The 26,489-nt window shown below is 46.5% G+C and overlaps 1 protein-coding gene across 1 annotated transcript in view; it reads right to left on the bottom strand.

Annotated features, from left to right (window-relative positions):
* Positions 1-22,635, bottom strand: part of LOC119445703 (techylectin-5A) — a 41,593-nt gene extending 18,958 nt beyond the window's left edge. Inside the window, exons 1-2 of the mRNA XM_037709987.2 lie at positions 22,483-22,635; positions 1,610-1,752 (exon numbers count right to left, since the gene is read on the bottom strand). Of these exons, the coding sequence (XP_037565915.1) occupies positions 1,610-1,752; positions 22,483-22,621 (282 nt within the window). The 5' untranslated portion in view covers positions 22,622-22,635. The remainder of the gene's footprint in view (positions 1-1,609; positions 1,753-22,482) is intronic.
* Between the last annotated feature and the right edge of the window lie 3,854 nt (positions 22,636-26,489).

Here is a 26,489-nt window from a genome sequence, read left to right as displayed (position 1 = left end):
ATACCGGATCTTCCGCGCGGCTTGAGACTCAGTGAGCCGGGATCCGGCAATCTTGCGCGCCTTGTAAGCCCTGGCGAAGACGTCTTGGGAATATTCAGTGGGAGTGTTCGTCGAGGAAGGAAGCAGTGTGTCAAAGGGCAGAGTAGGGTAGCGGCCGACCAGAAGGTAAAATGGTGAATATCCAGCGCTCTCGTCGCGCTAGATATAAGCGAAGGTCACTAAGGGCAACGTGCTGTCCTAATCACTGTGGTGGTCAGAAACGTACAGATTTCTGCCAACGTGCGATTGAGCCGATCCGTGAGTCCATTTGTCTGTGGTTGGTAGGCCGTGGAAAGCTTGTGTTTGGCAGAACAAGAGCGAAGGAGGTGTTCAACAACTCGGGACAAGAAGGTACGGCTACTATCAGTGAGGAGCTGCCGGATTGTGCTGTGATGGAGGATGACGTCATGTAAAAAGAAATTCGCCACCTCAGTTGCACAGCTTGTGGGCAAAGCTCGAGTGATCGCGTACCGGATCGCGTAATCAGTCGCGAGAACAACCTACTTTTTATTGCGATAGCAATTATATGGACACTCAAAAGCAGATTTCTGCCGTCGGCGTCGCCGTCGCCGTCGCCGTAGCCGTCGCCGTAGCCGTCGCCGTCGCCGTCGCCGTGAGGTTCCGTATGACGTCATTTGGAGAAGAAATCGTCACCGCGCGCCGAACGCTGTATGTGCGAGTGAAAGGGCGCGAGGGGCGCGTGTTTCACGGGGAGTGAACGCACGGCGGAGAACAAACGCGCGTTCTGCGCCGTGCTCGCTTAAGGGCTGCAAAAGTAGGCGTCTCTGTTCTCCTTCACAATCACCATGTATGTAGAGCAAACGCGCCTTCTTTCGACGAGCGAGAGGCCGTGGGGGAGGGGGAGGGAAGGGAGGCGACGTTTAGCTGCGGCACGCAGTGCCTATTTATATCAGAGGCTCCGGCAACAGTCACCAACGCCGCACGCATTTTGAGCGAACGCGGGCAAAACGCCGATGGCGTCTTCAACAGTTCTGCGTGTTGCCGATGTTGCTGCATGTCCAAGTTTATACAGCTGATAAAGCTAATATCATTACTCCGTATAGCTCTCTACAAGTTTGCTATCGCAATTGATGCTTCGCCTTTCAGGTGAAACTGCGACAACTTTTTTTATGAGCATTTCATTAAACGAAGATGACCACTATGAAGGCATTTCATGTGGTATGAATTTAGTTTTATTATCTCAATGGGGGCGTCCATGGCAAATGCCACAGAGTGTGACCTGAGGCACCATCACTTCGTCCATCTCGGCGAGTTATTTCGTCCATATACATGGAATAATGTGTCCGGCTCGACAGACTATATCGAAGCTACAACAGCAGTGTTACAACAACAGCTATATATTAGGCTGTGGAAGACATATGCGCTCCTACGCTAATAACACACTACCTGTACCCTGTTTAACTTCGTACATAATCGAACCGAAAAACTATCATTGATATTAGCGGCATCATGAGTTAACGTAGTCTGCATTTAATTGTACACTCGGTAGTGCACATATACCATGACAATGCATGAGATCGAATTGCAGAGACCATAAAGAGCTCCTTACTGTCCAACCTCCGCCGTCAGTGTCCATGTCGCAGTATACGTTCTGTCCTGAGGTGCCGGCGGCCTTATGGAACACAGTGTACACCCCGCTTGTGTTTTGGCCGTTGCGAAGGAGGTCTGCGCAGTGTCGAGGCTGGAAGGAGTCTGAAAGAAGAAGATAATGCCACCACAGTGTCTACAGCTCTACGGCATTATTTGTATATCTATGACTGTATGGTAATATGCAGTTGCCGTAGGATTGTTTTCGCCACGTTTGACATCGTGGCACGCGCTGACGGCGTCGCCTATAAAGCGCCAACGTCTTTCTGCTCCTGTAATAGCCACTTTCTGGACGCCAGGGGCCAAATTGCTAATGCTGTTCGTCCGTAATTGGCATTTGCCTTTTGCTGGCCATCTTCGCTATTTAAAACTTCCGAGATCAGAAATGGCCGGTATCGGTTCGCATTAACAGTTTAGCGGAATACGTTTTTTGGTCAACCCGTACGCAGATTCTTCCTGTGTACAGTCGCCATTTTTTTCAAACCTCTGTAAGGGCTAGCGCACATTGTATCGTGTAGCAAGCTGGCAATGCTGTACATGCCGGGCTTGTAAAAAACGTGTGGCTGATAATAAGCGTCACCGACTGCCGAGACGTTGATGCACGTGTGAAATCATTCACATACGTGGTGTGAGAAATGGCCCACCCGTGTCGATGGTCAGTGCGATAGCCGTGACAGAGCTTCCGCCACCGAAAACATCCCTGACAAGCGGCTAAAGTTGAGGCATCGAATACAGATTTCCTTCACCGCCAACGAGTCAAAGCAACCAGAAAAGCCATACAGCAAGGCTAAGAATGCAGCTATATTTCTTCAGCTCGCCGAGCAATAGTCCATCGTTTTCTGCATTCAACATCGGCGATAAGGAAGAAGCAGACTTCGACAAAATGGCGAAAGCTTTCGAGGTATAGTGCCTGCCGCAAAGCAACGAGCCGCATTCGAGGTACGTATTTCGCAGTACAATGCAAAGAGTTCTACAGGGACCTGCAGTTCAAACCAAGCAGCTGTGTTTCGGCAAACTGCGAGACTCGATGATGCGGGACCAGATAGTGTACGGAATGGCAAGCAAGAACCAGCGATAAAAGCTTTTACCCAAGACGGATTTAACCCTTGAGGTGGCCCTAGAGGCAACAAAACAGAAGAAGTTGCACTTGCACGTGGCAAAACGTGTGGCGAGGAAAGAACTCTATGCTGCGGTAAAGCTGACCAGGGACAAGCACCGGGACAAAACCAAAGAAAAGAAGTCGCAGTATCACCCGAAAGCCAATGCATCGATTGCGATAGCAAATTAGTGGACAGCTATACGAAGTAAGGATAGTAGTTTTATCGGCCATATGAACTTATAAACCTAGGCACACTAACCAAATTAACAAGCATGGTGTCACGTGCGCATAAGTAAACATGAACGCATCTTAGTCGATGACCATGGAAACACGCTATCAAAACGCTGGAGTCGTGAGTCGGCGCGGCAGCAGCTGAAGCGAACAAATTGAGCTTCCTGCCGGTGTTCGCATCAACGCGATCTAAGCCGCGGGAGCAGAGGGAGGGCGGACTCTGCCCCCGCCGCAAATAGCTTTCCAGATACAACGGCGCGGGCGGGCGCGCGCAGGCGACGGCGACGGCATAAATGCGTCTGGGGTTTCCATATAATTGATATCGCAATAAAAACAAGATGCGGCTACTGTGACAGAATGCGCAAGGCTGCACAACAAGGCCAGCTTTTGGTAAAACTGGTGCCAAATCCAACAAGCTGAACCGTTTTGCTGTGTGCTGCAGAACGAACCCGCCAAGGGTGACAACGCAGCACAGTGAAGCGAGGTAACGCAAGACAGCAATAGCAATTTCAACGTACACAAAATATTCGCGGCCGGTAGCCGCAGCATCGATAAGGCAAAGCGTGACTGGCTTGTTATTATTTGCTTCTTTGGCCTATGCCGTAAACCAAAGATTGCTCACAGGTGCTCAGGCGAACTTGAGTTCCCTCTGCATATTCGAGGCATTGAATGCCTGACAGCGTCTGCTCCCCCCCCCCCTCCCCTCCAAAAAAAAAAAAAATTTACGCGCCATCCCGGCACTGCGTAAGTGAATGCCGAGCTGAAAACCAATGGTGACAGGTTTTAGTGCTTCAGAGTTGTGGTAGTAATGGGAGTAATTATGATTTTGGCAGCACGCCGCCGCTGGTTGTATTAGCGTTGCTTTTCCCTTTGCTGCTCCACGTATTCACGCTGCTCCTCAGGAGTCCTAAATATGCGTTGCCTACTGATAGCTGTGCTACAACAACAATAAAATCAGTTGCTAGGCTAGTTGTTTTATATATGAAATGCTAGTAACGTCACTCCCCACGTCGCAAGCTGCCGTAGCCGCTGCAGCATGTGCAACAGTATTCTTTACCGGGAAACGTATGCGTTGAGCATTACGTGCTTCGCATTGTTATCAGGAGCGTCTTGTCGTCAGTTCTGTGATTCAGATGCTTATTTTGCGCTTGTTATTTATTGAAATCAATGCGTTGTATGCGTGATACCAAAAAAATGTGGTTGATCCCTCTTGTATAGGAATCGGTATAGAACACGAAAGTGAAACGTGTCTTCACAGAAGTAGTGTAATGTTTATTGCACATTGATATATAATGTCTATTGGTGTTTTGTGGCTAAAGCGCCCTTAGGCGTTGATGCACCCACGCTGACGCCTGGTGGCACGTCTCCTCCATCACGACTACCAACGTCGATGACCATGAGCAACCGTCGTGCATATGGAAGCTGCACTACGCTGCACACGCTAGCACAGCGCGAAAGACGAAGCACGTAACTGACACACTAATACAACGCGCAAGACAAAGCACGTAACTGAATCGTCACCGAGTCAAATGAGCGCGTACAGCGCGTCGTAATTGCAGCCTCCACGATCAACTTCAGAAACATTTTCAGAGCTAATTGCGGAGGCCACGCTCCGCTGTGCTGAGTACGGTGAACGCCACCTACCAACGCGTTGGTAGTGCTTCTTGATGCCAGCGTCCCTTCGAATGCTGGCATCGAGGCGTCGTAGTGCTGAGACCACTGCGTTGTATGCGTGATACCAAATAATGTCTGCACTTTTCGCTTCAATCACTGAGGGTACTCTTTTAATCGCTGAGGGTATTTTAGGGCGAAGCCTTATGGTGGCTCGTTGTACGATGGCCTTGAAAAAACGTGGCGTCTAGTCAAGTTGTACAAAAATGTCACAGGCCTGCGCGGCACACGCAGGACAGTCACAGCGTAAGCTGTGACTGTGCGCAACAGAGCAGCTCCAATTTGTGCACCACGCACAACAGGGTCTTCGAGGCAGTCTGTTCAACTCGTTTTGACGAGAATGGTCTGAACTGTCCGCCCGGCGTCCACGGCGAGCTGAGGTTTGTTATGCTCACTGCACAGCAGTCTGCTGAGCCCGATCAAGCCTTACAACTGCAACTTAATTGTCGGGCGCGCCGCGTTTGCAGGCACCTTAACTACATGGCGTCACCACACTGGCGGAGGCTCGGCAGCTCGGGAGCATGTTGATTGCGTGCCTCGTGTGAAAATCACATCGTCGTCTGTGCGTGAGGACGCTGCGTTTGCAGGCATCTTACCTAGATGGCGCCACCATACTGGCGGAGGCTCGAGTCGTCTCCTCCTGTGGGCTTGGGAGCGTTTTAAGACATGTTTCCGCTGCCTGTTAGCAAGCGCTTGCGTGGCTCGGTGGTAGAGTATCCGGCTCACACGAAGCGGGCGCGGGTTTGATCCCGGCGGGAATCGGGTACTTTTTCGCGTTTCCGGTGAGAGCGGTTACGCGGCGGTAGCCGCCGGCGGCTGCAACATCGCGACCCGCAACGGCTATTGGAATGAGCCCATAACAGCTTACGCTGTAAAAAAAATTAAAAAAACCCCGTGACCTTCTCCGAGTGAGCGGCGCGTGGAGAGAGGAACGAGCCACGCGCGTAGACACAAAAACAGGTGTTGCGTCGCTGACGTCATGCGGCGGCGGTTGTGGTGACGGGTTGTGGCGAAGCGAGAGAGACGGCAAGGGAGAACGCCATCCCGGGGCCTAGCGGATTTTGAACATCGAGAAGCCACCGTGGAGCCTTTGTGACGGTGTGTGGCCGGAGGATCTCTTTCCGGCGAACGACGCTGAAAATCACTTTGACTAATAAAGTGTCAAGACATACAGCAACTGTATGTCTTTAGTTGTATTCGGCTTGTGTTACACATTTGTAAAGCTTACTGGTCACAAGCATGCTGCAGTTTAAGTAATGCATTAAGTGCTCGCATGTGACGTTGAGGAGGTCGACATAAAGCGCCACACGTGTACTTCACACTGCGGCTCGTTATGTTTTGCAATAAGTCTGACCAGTCCGATCGTATAACTTAATGCATTACCAAGTGTGCAGCAGGCTTTCGCCTTCACGAGTTACAGTAGTGTAGCACGATGCCGAACATTTTTCCGGGCGGACGCACTACGAAAAATTTCTTAGCTGTGAAAGCTATTTTTCAGTTATGAAGGAAACGAAATTAAGCGCATGGGAAAGGTCCGCCTCTGTTCAGCTAGGGTCCCACAGCAGCCCGGTTCATTTTTTCATCTTGAATAAAGGAAGACAGGGCATACTGCGGCTTGAAGCGTGTGAGCAGTTCGGCTTGGTCAACGTTAACCAAGTCAACGTTTGACGTGCAAGGTGAAAGCCAACTGTCTAAGCGCTAACAACCCGAGCATAAAGACATGAAAGTGTTTTTAAAACTGCGCTATGGACGAGGATGAGAAGCACACAAAGGACCGGACGGGTGCTTAACTTCCAACTAGCATTTATTTCAATTGGCCGGCTATTTGTACACGCTGCGCATCAAGCGCACATCATCATACAAAAGATTTCGCAGGTCAATCGATTCACGTGTCCAGGATACCTTCAAACAAATGACTTTTTTTTTATCAGCGCCAAAGGACATTGGGCACACTTATCACCTGCTTGCCTTGTATAATACGCTTCAACTATTTCACATTCTGTCTTAGTTTTTCCTTTGCATAAAAATTCCTTTAGCACGTGTCCACAGGTATTGGCAAGCTGCAATGAAGGACTACCTTGAAGGACTATATCCGTCCAGTAGCTGAACAGGCTAGGCGTGTTCCCCTTGCTCGCCGGCCTCAAGTCAAGAAGAGCTGGATCGCCTGAAAGGAGCAGCGATCATCAGGAAAGTTCGAGAACTGTCTGACTGGGTAAGCCGACTGGTAATTGTCCGTTACAATTGCGGAAAGTTGTGTATTTGCACGGATTCCGGGAACTTGTATGAAGCGATGAAGAGGGAGCTTTTTCAACTTTCGCTCCAGGAACAGATTAAAAAAATAAATTGTTCTGTCTTACGTGCCAAAACCACCATCTGATTATGTTGCACGCCGCAGTGGGGGACTCCGCATTAATTTTGACCACCTGGGAATCTTTAACGGGCACCTAAATACAAGTACACGGGTGTTTTCTTCATTTCGCCCCCACCGAAATGCGGTCGTCGTGGCCGGGATTCCAACCCGCTACCTCGTGCTCAGCAGCCCAACACCATAGCCATTGAGCAGCCACGGCGGGTACAGGAACAAATTGAGAGCGAGATGGGAGGCGCAAAGTATTTCATTACATCTGACGCAAAGAGCGGCTTGCATCAAATCGCGCTAGACGCAGAAACTTCGCGAATCTGCACGTTCAGCAGCCGTTTTGGACGTTACCGGTTTTTAGAGCTATTATTTGCGATAGTTTTGGCACTGGAAGTTTTTCAGAGGACGGTGACATATATAATTGACGCTTTACACGGCCTGAGGGCTTACTCGTATGTGCAAGTGATCATTTTAAACTCAGTACTAATAAATGTTTTCTCTCTCAATGTCTCTCTCTCTGGAGATCCACGTCGAAAGAGCGTACGGAAAGTACCATACGGAAAATACCATTTCCAACACTGCTGGCGCCACTGGCTTAACGGTTAACTGTACAAACTCATACTTGGAACGTCAAAAATCGAATTCATGGGGGACAAAATCAGCGCTGCTAGAATAGAACCAAATGCGTTATGCTCGACGCCTTCAACCAAAGAAGACTTGCAATCACTCTTCGGTTCTCTGAACTGCTTTTCTAAGCACCTCCCAAACCTTACAGATAGAACCAAAACCTTCCTGCCTCACTCTGGGCTCGCACTTGACGCTAGGGAAAACAATCGTGTCTGCCGATGGTTTGCCCTCTACAACGTTGGTTTGGTGAAACTTGTTCGTTTTGGGGGCTTCTATCATCTCATCACAGATAAACGGAATGACAACGGCTTCCAATTGGAGAAATGCGTTGTCGTGTTGGCTCCGAACCATAACGATGACGACCTTTGCACGTCGAGTGTATTGGGATCGAGCTCGTTCTAACGTGCTGGTGACCAAATCTACCTTCCTAATGGAAGGTAGCTTAAGAGTCTTGTAGACGTTTTCTAATTTACAGCTTCGTATTCCATTCGACCTTCCACGACGGGACTGCACACTTCTAATCCGTCTATGGCTTGGAGTAGCATTTTCAAATGCGTACTCCTTTCGTATCGGAATGGCCAATAGCCCACTTTGTGAATCCTGCGGGTGCAACGAAACAATCGCACACCTTCTTTGTGAGTGCCCTCGTTTCAACCCGCAAAGAGCAGCTCTCTCAGCGACAATAGATCAACTGGACAAACGCCCAATAACAGAAAGGAACATCCTTGGAAACTGGCCTACACAAACAACGGCGCGAGCCACCCTGAAGGCACTGCTGCGTTACTTGAAAGACACCGGACTCAGTGACAAATTGTGACTCTGCATTGTGTTACTTAGGACGGAACGTTCAGACTATGCAACACGAGAACGCCTTCGCGGACTTCATGACAGTGCCCACAGAAACAGTTCTGTTTTGTGTGCGTGTGTGATTTTCTTGTTTCCTTCCTTTTTGTTTATTCTTTATTTTCACTTCTTTTCTCTCTCTCTCCTTTCGCATCCCTTTACCCCTCCCCCGGTACAGGGTAGCCAACCGGAGATAACCTCTGGTTAACCTCCCTGTCTTTCCTTTACCTTTTTCTCTCTCTCTTCTCGCAGAAAAGTTATCTGGCTACCATTGCACCACGGCCGTAACAAGAGTGCGTCGAAGTCGTCAGCCATGCACGGAACGTCTGGAGGAGAATCTCGTCGGCAATTTGAGGCGTTGCGCCGTTCGTGGCAACGTGCATGGCAGCATCCCGCGTTATTTCTAGTGCTTAAAAAGGCGAGTGTTCGTTAACTTCAGCTTTGCACGTCGTCGAAGCATGACGTGTGGTACACTGGATGCAGCGACGGCAGTCACCCACAAGTTGTCCCTTCGTCGTGCAGTTTAAGCATCCACCATCTTTTCTCAGCATAATGCGTTTGTCTTCGAGACTAATATCACTGAAGAATGGTTGTGAAAGACTTCTGCCTTGTGAAGCACCCTTGTAGCAATATTCAACCACATATTGAAGCTCTGACTGTATTGAAGACGTGTCTCGTTCATCCGTGGTGTCCTACTCTGAGCACACTTCTCCCAACATTCGACTTCTACCTGAAGAAATTTCAGCAGGTGCTCTAACTCCTGTTCAGATGAGTACTCAGTATTGCGTGCGTCTGTACGGACGGTGTAGTGGACTCGATGCTCTCGCGCTTGTAATAGTCTATTACCATATCTCGAGGTAAATCTTTCAGGAGTACCCGCCGTGGTTGCTCAGTGGCTATGGTGTTGGGCTGGTGAGCACGAGGTCGCGGGATTGAATCCCGGCCACGGCTGCCGCATTTCGATTAGGGCGAAATGCGAAAACACCCCTGTGCTTACATTTAGGTGCACCTTAAAGAACCCCAGGCGGTACAGATTTCCGGAGTCTCCCACTACGGCGTGCCTCATAATCAGATCGTGGTTTTGGCACGTAAAATCCCATAATTTCTTTCTTTCAGGAATATTTCACATAACATTGAAGCGTATGATGAAGCGCTCACCCTAAGGTTGACGAGTTTACTATGTTGAGTTGAGTCTCGTCGAACAACTGCAAGTCTGCAACGTTGTTCGAAGATGTCATCAATCCGAGCATTCGTAGGTTTTGCAAGAGCTTCTGCTCGATCAAACTGCAGTTTCCGTAGCTCTCCTTCAATATTCCAAGCGCGTCGTTGTAGCTTGATTCCGGCGACCGCTACAGCAGGAGCTCCGTCAAGTAGCGAAACCAAGTAATGCAAGCGATCCCTGCCAGACAGTCTCGGATTCTCGTGAACAAAATGAGGAAAGTATCCCAGAATGGCTGCCATCGGGTGATCATTCCGTCGAAACGCACAAGTTCTGAATTCGATTACCTGGTACCAAGCTTACGTGTTGAACATGTCATATCCGTCGAAGAAGCAGCCGGTTGGTTCTCGTCAGATGCGGTTGGTAGATGAGTTGTTGGAGGCGAGGAGAAAACCTAGAGCACGTCAATATTGTTTTCGAGCAAGGCCAAAGCGCTGGTGGCAGTGTCTTCATATTCCAGAACGGAATCATAATGTCCATGTGGCTTACTCACCGGTCACGAATGCTTCCATCTCGATGTCGAGCCTTGACAACTCCAACTTCGTCGCCTTTATGGCAGACTAAGGGCAGACTTGAAGGTCAAACTGTCCGGATTGAATGAACTCTTTCACCTCGTTTATGGTCCTCGTGCTTTGCGCTCGGCGAGAAATCCGCTTGTTCTTGATTCGCTCCGTGACGGTATGGCTGCAGTTGTCTCTCTCAGATGAAGCCATAAGTTGCAAAGGCGCTAGCTGGTTTCCCGTGTTTCGGAAAAAAAATACGATGCGGGAAAATACAATTCTGCAGGGTTTATTGGCGCAAAGTGTTAAGCCGTCCGAACATTACTAAACGCAACGTTACTAGCATAACATCCTCATTCTCTCAGTCGCGAGCCCATCTTACTACGACTTCCTCGGTGTGCCACGTGAGCTTGAATTCCAACTACTCCAAGCTAAGCTTCATGGAAGGTTGGTCTACAGATGTAACTATTACCAGGCCTTTTGTTTTAGGTCAGTAAGCAAGGTGTAGAAACTCTGACTGCTGTTGTAATGAAAGAGAACTGTACAAATAACACTTGGCGTTGTGACTTAGCGATAGATTTGAGCGCATTTCGCTTTGTTGCGTGACTTCATATTCGTTGATCATTCAGACAAAACTTCACCCTTGAATGTAGTGTGACGCATTATTCGACTTCACGGCAACCTGGTGCGGCTGCACAGGGTGTCACTCCCTCCCCCTTTTTCTCATAACCCACCATTAATACCTTTGAGAATGCTCTAGGCATGTTGCAGGGCTTACGTAACGAACACAATACTCGAGCCATTCCGGACTTCAAACCATTTATACACACAGAACTGGAGCGTTGAATATGCGTGTGCAATTTTGAGCGAAATAGTGAGCCTATAGAAAGCGACGATGTATTGCATGGTCAACGTCGCTTTGGCTGCGAATGTGGGCGACGAGCGAGTGTTGCATTTGTAATGTCTGTTCCCTCGGATGTTTTCGTTTATCATAAGCAGCCCGGTGGTGCTGTGCAGGATGCGCCGAGTTTGGCGAAACTCGGGATCTTCACGAGCTCTGGTGACACCCCGAGATGAAATACCTAATGGTACCAGGGCAAAGTTTTTCCGTCGACACGCCTCCAGTTTCATTGGTTTATCTTGATTCAATCCGAGTGGCTATCATCCCTTGCGCGTTGCCATAAGGGTGGTCGACAAACTGGGGCTCACGTGATGATACCGTCGGTGCATGGTCGTGCCTTCTTTCACTTGTTTGTCGTTCCACCGAGTGCATTACAGGTACAAGCAAGTTATAACATAAATGCATCTAGTACAATATTATTTGTCACTCTAACGTGGTTTATGAGCATTTTAATGTTTACAAGATCTACACTGAATGTGTATTGAACTAATTTGTAGAATTATACGTTTCGCGTTATACCACGAGGGGACGCTCCCCTTCCTCCTCTTTTCTCTCGATTAGATTGGCGCTGCTCACTACGGGCTTGCGCTCGCATTTCCGAGCACAGATTAGTGTGCGCCTGGTTTTCACCACTGGGCTTTCAACAAATCCCTCGTTGCTCGCGCTAAAGTAAGGCTGCGCGACGAACTGAGCGTCGGCTAGCGCAGAAGTGGTTTGCCGAGCTCTTACTGTGTAAGCACTCAGGAATGCCGCAAAGCATTCATGCAAGTATATAATTGGTCAGAAACCTACGCTTTATTTTCTTTTACTTTGTGATGCACCTTCATACTGGGTAGCCCTGAGTGATCCGTGGCTTCTAACAAACGCAAGAAAGGGCATTTGCAGCGCACGTGGATGTTAATTGATAGCCACCACATCCATCCAAGGTGGGACTCCAGCAGCGGTGCAGTTACCCTGTACCCACCGCTGGCGAGGGGGCGCTTCACTTCTACAGGGAAGCTGTTAAGGGCTCAGTCTTCAATGGTCATGTGCACGTGTAGAAAAACCCAGCTCAACGATAAGAATTATGCTACCTGCCACGGGCAATTTTTTTTAAATTCCGTAAAACTTAAAAGTGAACACCCGGTATATTGTTTATTCCTTCATTAGTCACTAGTGGTCATTATAGTTGGCCTTAAACGAATTACACATTATTCTTTATCAAAGTTTATACGCTTGTACTTCTTATCCTGGTCCAAACTGTCAAGCGTTAAAATAGGTAATTACGTGAGTAGATAACTGTGTTTCCGACTTTATAAAGAGCGCGGAAAGAAAGGTCGATTATTCGATTAATCGACGCAAAATCTCGCATGTAAAGCGATTAATTGATTATAGGCTAAACCAAGGAACGATTATTTGGTAATCGATTAAAAGAATTAATCAACCATCCCTTGTTGCGCGTTCCTTGCCATCGAGCAAACTCGGGTAGAACTCGTGCGAGCGAGAATCTCGGCGCATCCTGCATAGCACCCCCGCAGAGTGTTTTTAAAACGATGACGTAATAGAAAACAGCCACTCTTAGCCACGCCTGTGCGTCGCTTCTCATATGACGCTGCTGGCGTCAAGGCTTCTCGCGCCATGTGCACAACTATTTGAAAGCTTACGCTACCGCACGCTGTTCTGTCAGCACTTCTCTGCTTCAGCCTATGTTCTCTTCACCAGCACATCGAGCTGCCCCGGGTGCAGACGTTTACGGCATTCGGCTTCGATTGGCGGAGAAAACAACGGCTCAAGTGACGACGGCAGCACCGCCGCCACTCAGCGGGCTGCGCGTTGGGGTGCTCCTTTCCCCTCTAGTGGCGCCACTGGTACGGCGAGTCCGTTGTTGCACTATTTGCTCGTGCTCTCTTGCAAGTGCTCATCGTTATCAAGTTATCGCGGCAGCACACAAAAGGCTGGCTGGATACACAACTGGACGAACACGTCGTTGCCATTTCGATAGCGAGGCAGGTCTGACTTATCAGATTGCATGTAAGACGGCAATGGTGCTTTTTCAATATGAAATATTTGTCAGCAACCGCGTTTTCTGCACAATGTGTGGAGACACAGGTGCAAATACCGATGCGATTGGTGAAGGGCGAGTACATTTTACGAGCGCCGATTCTTGCCATTAGGGTAGTCAATTTAGGGCTGCTTTTGACTCTGGATAACTGTTCTCTCAATAATAGGTGCGAATGTTGAGTAATTATTTCTGGTAATATTTATGCTTTTCCGTCAACACACCGTAGCAAAAAAAGAAGAAAAGTTAGGGTAATCTACGTTAAGCGACGCTTTGTTGAACCGTTTAAATTATTTGCTATTGCATAAAGACACACGGTGCGTGCAATTATAAATTATTTCCTAAGCATTTCTTGCACTTTTGCATATGGTGTATGTCTGCTATGTTTTACAACCTATGCCTACCCAGGTAGCACACAGTCTTGAAAACGTTGTATTAGTGGATTCAACGTCGAAAACAGATTTTTGACCAAAATCGACGCTTTAAAAACGTCGCAGGCACGACAGCTTAAAAAGGAGGGGTGAATACGTCTTGAAAACGTTTTCATAAGATTAGCCGCATCTGTTCAATTACCTAGCGTACCGGGTTTTCGACAGGGCCGTTTTTGGAGGGATAATTCGTCATTTATCCAACCTTACGCAAGGTGGCGATACCGTCGTCACATCGGTCACATGACCACGGTGTACATGTCCAAGCTTGTGGCCGCGGCTTCCGGCTCCCACGTGAAACCGGCCTGTGCATAGTTCCGTAATTGCGCTTGGCTTGGGCTGTCGTGTGTTCTGCCTGTTTTCGGTTTTGCTGTCCTTTGTCATTGTGATGAGTGAAAGGAAACGATGACGACGAAGTTCGCGCGGGTTCTTTAGCGATTTGACCACGCATGTGAGTAATCTCGCCAAATCAGCGATGGCCCAGTGATATTGGGCCACGTATGGCGAGCACGTGGCGAAATGCTTCGTGGCGAGACACGTGGCTAGTCAGCGGGAGACGGAAGACAGCAGGCCGCCGTGTCGGACGCCGACAATGAAGGCTCCAAGGAACGCGGCCATCCATGCAGCTGCCGCCCGACCGTTGCCCTTCGCCAAGGGCAACTGCAGCTCGGAGCGGGGCTTGGCCTGCTGTGCTACCACTTGCCGCAAGCATTGCCGATCGCGGGCAAGGAGTCTCCTTGGTCAGTTTTTCGGCGGAGCACCGTTCGTGGCCTAGCTAATGGCTGCATATGCACCGAGCACTGCGGCTCACGCGCAAGCTGTCCGCTGGGCAGCCTGAGCATTCCTGCAACGTGCACTGCGGCTCGGATGAAGGCTGACCGATGAGCGCCATTGAGCGGTCGTCTCCAGTTCGGTCGTCGCTGGTTCGGTCCGGTTCGGTCGCTCCGCATCGTCTCCAACATCGAAGCGTGTCCTACGTCGTCACGTCATCACCCCTCACTTCAGCAAGCCCTCGCCTCATGTACACCGTACCGTGAGCTCTCTTGACTGTTTCTTTCTCGGACTGCTATCAACCCTAGCTGTTCTAGCCTTGTATGTATGTCGTGTCATGTGGCGTAAGGTTCTGCGTGGTTGTAGTTTGATTTTATAGTTTTCGTAAGTGTAGTTTGGTTTTAGTTTTCATAAAGGTAGTTTGGATTTTCCCATCACGAGTTCGACTGCTTTTCCTGCGTCCTTTTCCTCATCGCGCAGCACGACAAACAAGTTTGACGTATGTCGTCGTGATTTCCTTTACACTCATGCAAATATTGCAGTGTTGTGTTGTCTTACTCAACACTGCGTGTGCAGTTATTTGTTTGTATGGTTTTGATTTGTTGAGCAGCTTAGTTTTGCATTAAAGAGCGCCGAGTGGAGGGCACTAATTTGCTCTTCAATTTGATTCTCGTGTCGCTGTGTGAGGAGCCTTTTAAGTGATGTTGTATTTAAGGCGTTAAGCTCAGTATGAGTATGAAGGTCAGAAGAAATGTTGCTTTTGTGTGCCTGGCATCGGGATCCGCCGTCAGGAGTGAAACTATCAAGTTTGGCAGGATGCGAACAAAGGCGGGAATTGCTGTCTCTGCGCACTTTGTCTATATCCTTTAGACAGCTGTGATAGCGGTATTTCAGTTTCCCGTTTCGCAAGAATGTTGCAGACAAGATAACTGACATACAGGCTCTTTGTAAATGATTCATTACGGGTATGGTAGTGCGAGAGATGAGGTCAACTGCCCGTCCTATTCCCTTGCCTTGTGATACAGCGCACCCATAGAATATTGCGTACCACACCATGCTGTTATCGCTTGCGATTCAGGTTCTCTCGATTGTGTTTTGGCCCGTTTTATCTTACGTTATTGGTATTTCATGGTCTTTAGAGGAACTTCATTTTCAATGTGACACGGGCAAATTCGATTTTCTTTGGCACCTCGGCATGGTTGCGATAAATCACGCTGCTTATTGCAGCTTTCTTCTTCTTATAGTTTTTATAGTTAACGAATGGATACCGCATATACAGTGCACAACTCGCTAGTGGTGCTCCATATGTGAATCGTGAATCTCGTTGTCGTAAAATATCCTGTTACTCCAGGTAGTCACGATTATTTGCAGTTTGTGACTGGTGTCGGACACTACGCTGCGCGGCCTTCGTGGCATTTAGTCGGCCGTCTGCCGAGTTCGTGCGTGTACCAGTGTACGCACGGTGCTTGAGAAGTGCTCGCGCGGTTCTTTCGATTTGTGCGCTCTTCGTGCACTTCGCGCAGCAGGGCATGCCGCGGTTCTTGGTCCTTGTGCAACAAACTTCCCTATCGTACATCAGACAGAGCAGAGGAGCCTCTATTTAGGCATGTCAGCGCACTAAGTAAGTTGAAGTGTAAAAGTACATAGCATTTGCTGCTTAGAGTCCATGGGATGGGTTATTTACACAGCCATTTTAACCATGGTAGTGCGGAATGGATTCGTGCATGATTAGTTGCATAAATTGGTCCCTGCGGGGAGGTCTAAGTACAAAATACGGTTACAGGGCAACAGTGTACCAATAACTGCAGAAGTATCGGACGAATGCTTTGTGACTCAATGTGGTGTCTTGAATGGTAGTGAGCAGTTGACAGGTGACTTAAAACGTGATAATGCTTTAAGCGCATAGCGGCTTTAACTATTCTTGCTCCCTTGCAATGTGCCAACTGATCGTTCTCATTCAGTCCACTGGCATCAACACATCGGCCACTGGTGAAATTGCGGGAGAACACATGATCATACATTGGGACATCTTCCCTCGTCTGCTTTGAAGGGCGCTCTCGAAATCGCTTAAGAAGTGCAAGCAATCACACTGCTAGCACAGGAAGGGCGAGTGAACGCAATTTAATATGGTATTACATAAGCTGTCACTAATTTCACTTGAAATGCTTGGTAAATTTATTGTAGAATCTACATATGTGATTTCATTGAGCAGCCTCTTCAAAACAATTCCTTCAATAATTTTATAGTACCCCTCATTATGTTTGTTTTTATGATCCGGATACAGTGTTGTAGTTGCATATTTTGTGTACATATTACTTTCATAAGTCATAATAAAATTTAGTATGTCTTTAACATTGTAGCTTACTTGTGCTTCTATGTTTCATTACAAGCTGCAAAAAATTGAAAGAACGTGTAGGCCTCCCCACTTATCTAGCAAGCACACCTAGAGGAAAGTCTTCAGGGCTACACCTCAGTGCTACCTCTGGTGCTACCAAGTGAAGAGCAAATGCACATATAGGGTGTCCCAGATAACTTTAGCCAGAATTTTAAAATATGTCGATGCATTCTAACGCGACCAAACCCATGTTTCTTACCATTGCTATGGCGTAAGTCTCAATTTTTTATTCTGCTTAATTGCATAATTAGTAAATAATAATGATCCAACTTCTGAAGCAACGAAGTTAGGAAAGAAGAGTGGTTTGCAAAACGTCCAATTAAACAGTTTCTAATTTTCTAAAAAGTATTAGTATTTTCCCGCTTACTGCAGATGCCCTCAAAATAAACAAACTACCATGTGACATGCCCCTTGTGCGCCGTGATTGCAGTGCCCCCAAACGCTCCGCGTACAAACGAGCATAGCATTTAGCGGGATGTTGCAGCTTAAAAGGCGACAGGGCACGGGCGCAGGCGTTGGCTGCGCGATTTACGCCAGCAACCATTATCGCTTGCGCTGCGATAACGCATGCCCTGTCGCGTTTTAAGCGGCAGCACACCCTGCTAAGTGTTATGTTTGTTTGTACGCGGGACGTTTGGTAGCACTGCAATCACGGCGCGCAAGCGAGCATGTCACGTGGTATTTTTTTTATTTCGCAGGCATCTGTAGTAAGAGGAAAGAAACTAATATTTAATAAAAGAAAGTTAGAAACTGTTTAATCCGACGGTTTGTAGACCGCTCTACAACTTAATAATGTGAATTTTGTTTGCTTCGTTGGTTATTTAATATCAGCTAATTATGCAATTGATCCGAATACAAAAGATAGTGTGATTTACTGCAAACAATAGTCCGCAACATGCATTTGGTCGCGTTGTCTTAGTGTGCAGCGGCATATTTTTAACTCTGGCTAAAGTTAGCTGGGACACCCTGTATATGCCAGTGATAGTATGAGGGCAAGCATTTCTGCTGGAGCCAGTTTATTTGCATTCAAAACATTTCAACTACCAGCATAGTGCAGGATACGTGTCCACTTCGACAAAATAGAGCACTAGTGCAAATATCTGGGCGTACTTTTCCAAGGCAACAATTGTGTCTACATTAGAAACATTTCAAGTACCAGCATGTACGACAGTTCCATTGCAAGAGGCACTGAATAATGTTAAGTGGTGTGCTCCCAAGCTGTCCATCAATAGAATTCTGCCTGGACTGTGTGCCAAATAGTTTTGGATGTGAAAGTTGGGATTCTATCAGCCATCGTCATCTTCCTCGGCCGCCTTTTATATATGGCGGGCTCCGGCGAGTGCGTCTCGTGCCTCGTGCTGCGAGCTGCGAGGTTATAAAAAAAAGGGAGGGAGGTAAAAGCTTCTTCTGCTCCTGCCATCGGTCCGAACGGTTCTTAGATCTTCCGCTCGCTGACATACATTGTTGTAGTGGACCTAACCTCGATCACTATCGTTATAACGTGGTGACCCGGACGTGATCGTACGGCGACCACCCTGTCATGGACGGTGCCACCAACGAGAGACCAACGACCAGCGCAGAGGGCCTCGCCACGTTGGAGATTCACCTGCCGTCATTTTGGCCACAAAATCCAGCAACCTGATTTACTCAGGTGGAGTCCATATTCGACCTTCGGCAAATTACCTCGCAGCGCGCGTGGTTTCTCCATGCTGTCTCGGTACTCTCTACATACAGCGGTGGTTGAGGAGTTTCAAGAAGTTGTGGACTCGCCCCACGAAACCACACTCTATTACCACTTCAAATCGACGATGCAGGATTGCAAGTCTGTGTCTGCACGCAGGCGGCTTCAGCAGCTTCTAAACCAACAGGAGCTCGTCGAGCGTCGGACCTTCAATGTCGTACGCGGCGGCTTCTGATTGACTAGGCCGGACGCAATCAGGTCGCTGCTGCGTGAACTGTTCCTTCAGCGCCTGACGCAGAATCGGGTGGTCGCCTTGGCTGCTACACAAGAAGAAGACATGTCCCTCGACAATCATGCCGAGCTGGCCAACCGCATCGCTGACAATTCAGCAAGGGGTGCTGTAGCAACAACGACCGTTCCGCTGTAGCACCTCGAAGATCGGCAGTCTCGCCTTCAGTAAAGACCTGAGTACCGTTCGGACCGATAGCGGAAGCAGAAGAAGCTTTCTTGTTCTTTCTATTTTTTAACCTTGCACCACGAGACACGCGCCGGAGTTCGCCGTATACAGACTCGACATGGGAACAGCGCGAAAAGACTAAGGACGAGAAGGCGAACACACATCAGCTCTGGTGTGTGTTCCTGTTTTTGTCCTTCGTCGTTTCGCGCTGTTCCTCTGTCCAATATGTACCGACTAGCCCAAGCCTATAATTTCACCTTACTTGGGCCAAACTTCAAAAATGTGCAAAGGCGACGTAGCTGGACAGAACCAAGGTAATGTTTGCCGTCGCTTAGAGATACTCAGATTATACTTTGCATTCCGCCTAATTATATAATTGGTCTTAATAAATAATCAACTTTTCAGTTATACTTAAGTGTCAATGAGATAAGTGTCAAAATACACGCAAACTGGCTCGAGCGGCCAGTCGCGCGGCAGTTCTGAGTGTGATCGGGGGCTTCTATCACATTCGGAAAAACGGTTTTAAGTAGCACGTGTTGAGCAACAGAAAGCTGTATCGGGAGGTTTTCATGTTACTCTCCAATTTTCTCATTGACACTTATCTAAATATAATAATCGAGTAGTGGAAGAATTAATGAAGACGAATTATCTAATTAGGTGGAATTCAAAAAAATAATCTGAGGATCTTCAAGCGGCGACAAACATTGCCTTGATTCTGTCGGGCTACGTGGCATCTGCATATTTAAAGATTGGGCCAAGTTACGTGAAACACACTGTATAAAAAGCGGCTGAGGCAGATGACGGTGGCTGTTAGAGGGCGAACTGGTAAAGCGTTTGCTCGAGGTTACAGGTGCAAAAGCTTCGTGTCATTCAGAGTGCTTTTTTTACTTTAGGAAGCAGGAGATGTGTGTAAAATATAACAAGGCAGTGTGCAAACGCATTCACTAGTTTGCAGATGATTTATTGCGGCATTATGCGTTTTTTTACAGAGTGGTATATATGTGCCTCTTGTACAATGCTTTACATATAAACCAAGAATGACTTCCTTGGTTACTTGAATGAAGCTTCCAGTGCAATAGTTTTAATTTTCAGGTTTATATAAGTTTGTGATATGAGGATTATACATCCATGTCTCGTATACTAGAAGGCTAAGATTATTTTATTTATGTAGCATTATTTAGTCTCATCGTACACTGCAATACAATGATGCACACTTGTGGCACTGATTTCCCAGTTTGAGTATTCTATACCATTTTTACTTGATTGTTGCTTTTTGGTTTTATGGTTCTTTTAATTTACACCATTACATTATTTGACGTATCCCAAAGGCAGTATTGTTTATTTTAACATGTTCCCAGTGTTTGTTTTTGATACTATGCGGCGTTATTCCTTTTTGTGTTCTTTTCAAGCTCCTAGATTATTGGTAACATTGCTTGTTTGGCAGCTACCATGCGATTAAATCACACATTTCTCAGTATACTTCTTGCAGTTGCTGTGATATCAACCTCTAAATAACTCTAGTCTGTTTATTTGTCTGCACGGGCTGTTTACTTGCTAAATAAGAAACTTTATGAATTGTCATTGTATATTGTAGTCATTGTTTATCAATTTATCAATTTCTAGTTCCTTAAGAATTGTATCTGCGAACTTTAGTCATTGTTGGGGTACTTTTAACTCAATTTAACTTGTATTTCTTCTACATTTTGGTGAAATCTTGCACTTTTTCAATAAACTTTTGCTTTCTCGTACTGTCCTCATTCCATGCGCACTTGGCGCAAAAGCCCTGGCCTGGACGCTCGTCCAGACGCGCCCATTTTTTCTTAGCGGGATTTCATTCCCATTTTGGTGGTAAACATCGTTGCTGCATACCAAAGACAGCATTCTAGATTCATTTTCGTGGACATGTTCATTTTCATGTGACTTGGTAGAGGATGCGTCGGCGTCGATAGACAACAGTGCTTGGCGCTGCACCAGGAGCTCTTTTGCACTCGACATCGACGCTTCGACTCATCTGGAATCCGCGAAAATTAGCTTCAGATTATCGTAAACCTTTCAAGACCATTTCTAGACCAGCTTCTTGATAACGTCTTAAAAACGTTTAAAATTGAATATGAATAGCTTTGGCAAAGGGCTTATTTGTTTCTTCCCCAATCCTATTTCTAGACGAGCTTTTCGAATACGTTTTTAAGACATGTTATAGATCGTCTCAGAAAAGTGATTAAGCAGGACATTAGCCGATGTATACGACGTTTTACCGACAAAGTTGTCTCACTGGCGTCTTCCTTAAACTGTTTTTATCGTCTGGGATAAACGCTACGAAAACGTTAGGTATCTCTTTTGTGCTACCTGGGTAAATACAAGCTCAAGATCACATGGCCACATGGTAGGCGACGTAGATGGAGCGATTACTCGCAGGTTATTGCGAGGTTTTGCGCGTGTTGAAGGAAGTATTGGGAGCAAAGATGTGTGGCACAGAGTTGTATCAAATATAGGGGCGCGCGTTTAACGCCTTCAACATTGCCGAATAATACGTGATGAAATACACCCGCCGCCCAGCGAGATGTCCTTTCTCTTGCCTTTGTAAATATGCCTTGGCTTCTACATACTTTCGATGATTTTTCCTCATCGTGCCGTGGCCGTGAAACCATGCTACGTCTACTCAACGAGACACCGAGGTTCAACCCGAAGGAAGAGGCAAAGACACTATGTCCACACTTAAGTGACTGTAATGTGACAGCCCTATCATGGTTATCAATATTGTACTGCATGATTAAATGGCTCGCGTTAAAAACCACATTGAACATCTTAAATGATCACAGAGGCATTTTAGGCACGTGCGTATCCCGAAAGATGACTACAGAAGCACTAGCTGCATAGAAAAAAGGCACATTCAGCGCTTGAGCATGTGTGCGTGTGCGTGTGTGTGTGTGTGCAGTTTGCGCTTTCTTAGTCGTCCATGAAATTACCCATGCTGCAATGGTGTAGGGATCGATGAAGGAAGTCCAGCCTAGGGTTACGCAGTCTCCAGGACCGACTCAGCTTTGATTCAGCTCTGTCCACTAGACACACACGACATCACCAAGCTCATTCTTTAACCCCGTACTTTTCTAAAACTAACGCGTTTAAGTTTTCCTTTTTCCGGCGTACTGTGTTAGAATGAAACCGTCTAACCGATCTTAGCCAATTTTCTGCTACTTAGAACCTTGATACGTACTGTTAATTGGCATTTCCGTTTGCGTTATTTTTTCCCATGTTACGTACTGTTAATTAGTCATACGTACTATTATTTGATGTGATGTTTCCATATTGCGTAATATTTTTCTATGTTATCTTTTGTGTCTGTACGTTTATCCTACCGCTTGTACCTGTCCTGCTTGGACCAATTCTTGGTCTGCAGTATGAAATAAATAAAAAAAAATTACAGCGTCTCACCGATCCGCTGACTTTTGAGTGCACTGCCTCCGGGATCGATGTGTTTAAATCGGCATTGAATTGAATAGTGGACAGAAAGGTAACCACAGTGGCAGTGTAGGAGCGGATGTGTTGTTAGAAAAAGTTTTGCTTGAACATTTTTCAGTAGTATTAGTTACAGGCAGAGAAGAGATATAAGGTTACCTTGAAGAGCGTTGAACTCCTCCGCTAGCTGCTGTATGCGCTCTTGAACGCTGTTGTACGAAGTCCGGGCCTGGGGCACCGATAGCACGCCACCCGTTGCAGAAGCGACGATGCACAGAATGGTGATTACACGTTTCATAGTGTCTTGACGCAAGTACCTGCATTTTTCGCAAGTAGATAATTTTATTGGAGGCAGCCAAGGTTACTTACCAAAAAAAAACTGAAATTGTCTTCGGATATTTCACCTGCATTACCCTGCAGGGTAATGCAGGAGTACTGCTAACTTACATGTAGACCATTGTGAGCTCGTGGAAGGCCTGATTTTACCGCATACGCAATATATAATTTTAACTTGGTACTAACCTCCAACTCTATTTATGATTTTTTCAAGCGGGTGATTATATTTATTTGGTTGTGATGAGAGCTAAATGCGAAGGTTATATTGACGGCCAATTTAGGTTGAGCTATTACTGAAAGACAAAATTACGAAGAGAAATAGGATGCCACTAATCAACGTCATTTATTTTCTCACGACTGCATCGACGATCCAGTCTGAATAGAAAAATGCAAGTTACTTCTAGATTATTTCGCTATGTATATTATACGGATGTGAAATATCGCTTTTTACAGACACTTAAGCATAGAATAGCTCGTTACTCTTAATTGTAACCTGTAACCGTGAGGCTTGAACGGGGACGCATAGAAACAAAATATGCGGAAGACATACACAATGCCTGCGCATATAAGCGAAGCTTACTTAGTTTTTGAGAGTGGTTCATTGAAACACAACATATGGTGTGTACAATATGCAGCACTGTCCCGCCACCGCGCCCCAGTGCGTTTAGTCGCGCGCAGCGGATAAACTCACCTGCTGTGCGGGACCTTGCAGGCCGAGGGGAAGCTTTAACCACCATTAAATCATATTGAATCACAAGACACCACGTGCTCGACTTTGTAGAAATGTGCCTCAGAGCCAAAACGCGATTAGAGACGGGCAGCTAATTTTAGCGGTGAAGGCGTGCCCGCTGCTTTCTCTTCATCCACATTTCATGCCCATGCTCACTTCTAATGCAAAACATTCTTGTGAGAGTTAACCCAGTCTTTTTGCATTTATTTGGCAGTTAACGTGGAATGACCCGAAAGACAGTGCGGCGTAAAATTATGCACCACTACGGCCACTAAGTATGTGCCAATCGGCATATGCGACTGAATCAATGTGAATGTAGTACTGGGTGTGCTTCCCTGGATATGTGCCCTTGGGCCACCCTTCAATGAACCTCTTTGACTCCAATCTGGAAATTTTCCACTGGGTATATTGCCTTGATCACGTGAAGGAAATTTACATAAGAATAAAATTGGGTCAGAGTACATACGGTAGCCATTGCCAAATCCTGACTGGGAGCTTACCTCTGTCGTTGAAAAGCAAAGTGTAAAATCATTGTATTCTACCAGCGCTAACGTATGGGTCAGAGACTTGAAGTTTAAGAAAGAAGCTCGAGAACAAGATAAGGACGGCACAAAGAACGTTGGAACGAAAAATGTTAGGCCTAACGATAAGAGACAGGAGGACAGCGGTGTAGATTAGAGAGCAAACTGGCATAGCCGATATTCTAATGGACATTAAAAGAAAAAAATGGAGCTGCGGAGGCCACGTAATCCGCAGGATGGATAACCGGTGGACCATGAAAGTTACGGAATGGGTACCAAGAGAAGGGAAGCGCAGTCAAGGATGGCAGAAAACTAAGTGGTGTGATGAAGTTAGGAAATTTGCAGGCGCAAGTTGAAATGAGCTAGTGCATGACAGAGGTAATTGGAGGTCGCAGGGAGAGGCCTTTATCCTGCAGCTTACATAAAAAAATAGGCTGATTATTATGATGATGATGATATGCACTAGGTGTGTGTGGTTACTCTTCAATGGACCTTTTTGACGCCAACTTGGGTCAATGGGTACCACGTCAACAAACACCTACGTTATGTCATGCATTACGTAGATCTCAACTGTAGTTTATGTCGTTTGGACTTTTAAATAAGTAGATTGTTCTTATGCTACGCGAAAAAACGTATCAAATGCTTCAAAACGCTGGAAAGCTTACACGACGGAATTTCGCAAGGGTGCTCCACATTTTTAGGCATGCGTCTCTGGCCTCAAGGTAAGAGCAGCGGCTCTCTGCGCTGAAGGGAACGGGTTCGAAACCAACTATCGGAAATTTTCTTTCTCTCTCTCTTTCTCTCTCAATATATATATATATATATATATATACATATATATAGATATAAACGAGAGATGAGGAGAAACCAAGGGGCTCGATTTTTGTTAATCGCTACCATATAAAGTCCCACAACGAAGCCAAGGAATGTAAGGGGGAAATTAACTGCGGTTGAAATTCAACTGCAGGAAATATCAAAGAAAACGGAAATGAAAGTCTGCGAGAAGGTAACTTGCAGCCGGTGGGTGCCGAATCCACACCTCCGCATTGCGTGTGACCACTCGAGGCATTGTGTGTGTATCCACGGGCACTTTTAAAGCTCAGCAAAATACTTTTATCTTGCAGGTATTGGGAAGGAGCAAGCTGTATCGGTATTTTTTCATGTTGCTTGTCAATTTGTCTCATTGACACTTGTCATCCAATTATATTTAAAAAGTTCTCTTGCAAAGGTAATAATTAATTACGACTATATATGAAAGTAGGCGCAATGTAAGAATACTCTGAGTATCTACAAATGACCGCAATAATTATCACATTTGTTCTGTCCAGCTACGTGGAATTTGCATATCATTAAAGTTTGGCAAAATTTTCCTGGTACACCCTGAATACAGGGTGATCATATTTAGGTTTTATGGATTTTTAAAGATCACCAGTGCCAGATAGCATAATTCTTGTCCATCATCTGGAATATTCGAAGAGGCGGACATTACTAGCACGACATATCGAAGTACATATTCAACTAATCAACCATAATTCATTAATTAACATCGTAATTAGTTTACGGCAGATATTGCAATTCACGAATTGTAGCTGATGAGATTGCAAGACGTATCCATTTGAAATCAGTTTGCAGGACATCAGTTGCGAGATATTTCCCAAAGTGTGGAATGAAATACGCGGGCGTTCCAGTTATTTTTGTGCTTATGTTCATAAAAGAGCGTTTCGTTTAAAAAAGTTAGTGGAACAACAGTGCATTTTGACGGCAAGTTCTATGTCACATATCTCTAGACCGTCATCATTCTGTAAATTCACTTCAAATGAATGCGCCTTGTAATCTCACCGGCCACAATTCGTAAAGTGTAATATGTGCCCTCAAGTAATAGATTTAAAAGATGATTAGTGGTTTTTGTTGATTAGCTGAATATTTGTTTCGAGCTCGGACAAGTAATGTCCGCCTCTCTGAATACTCGCTCAAGAACTAGAAGAAAGGGAACCAAGGGGCCCGATTTTTATTAATTATATCATACGAAGCCAACAAACAGTGACACCAAGGACAACATAGGGAAAATTACTTGTACCTACTAATCGAATTAAAGAAATGACAAAATAATGAATATGAAAATGGATGAAATAACAAGTGGCCGCAGGTGGGGAACGAACCCACGTCTTCGCATTACGCGTGGGATGCTCTCACCGTTGAGCTACCGCGGCACCGTTTTCCCATCCACTTCCTGGGGTATTTATGTCTTACAGCTAGAATTAACCTGGGAGTGTTAGCCAGTGCCACTACTCACAGACCTAGGCGGCGGATGTGGAACATCCTTTCTGCCGCAGGCGTCACGAGTACGTGATCTTTTTTGGGACAAGACAACTGGGCAATCAAGCGCAAGCGCTTACGTGGCTCTGTGGTAGAGTATCCGAGTCCCACGCAGCAGGCATGGACTCGATCCCGGCGGGAATCGGGTACTTCTTTCGACATTTCCGGCGATAGCGGTTACGGCGGCGCACACCGCCGGCGGCGGCACCATCGCGAACCGCAACGGCTATTGGAATGAGCCCATAACAACTTTCGCTCTAAAA

The sequence above is a fragment of the Dermacentor silvarum genome, chromosome 3, assembly GCF_013339745.2.
Source record: "Dermacentor silvarum isolate Dsil-2018 chromosome 3, BIME_Dsil_1.4, whole genome shotgun sequence".
In the NCBI taxonomy this organism is placed as follows: Eukaryota; Metazoa; Arthropoda; class Arachnida; order Ixodida; family Ixodidae; genus Dermacentor; species Dermacentor silvarum.
The sequence above is the reverse complement of the archived record's forward strand: the minus strand, read 5'-3'. Positions and strand labels throughout refer to the sequence as shown.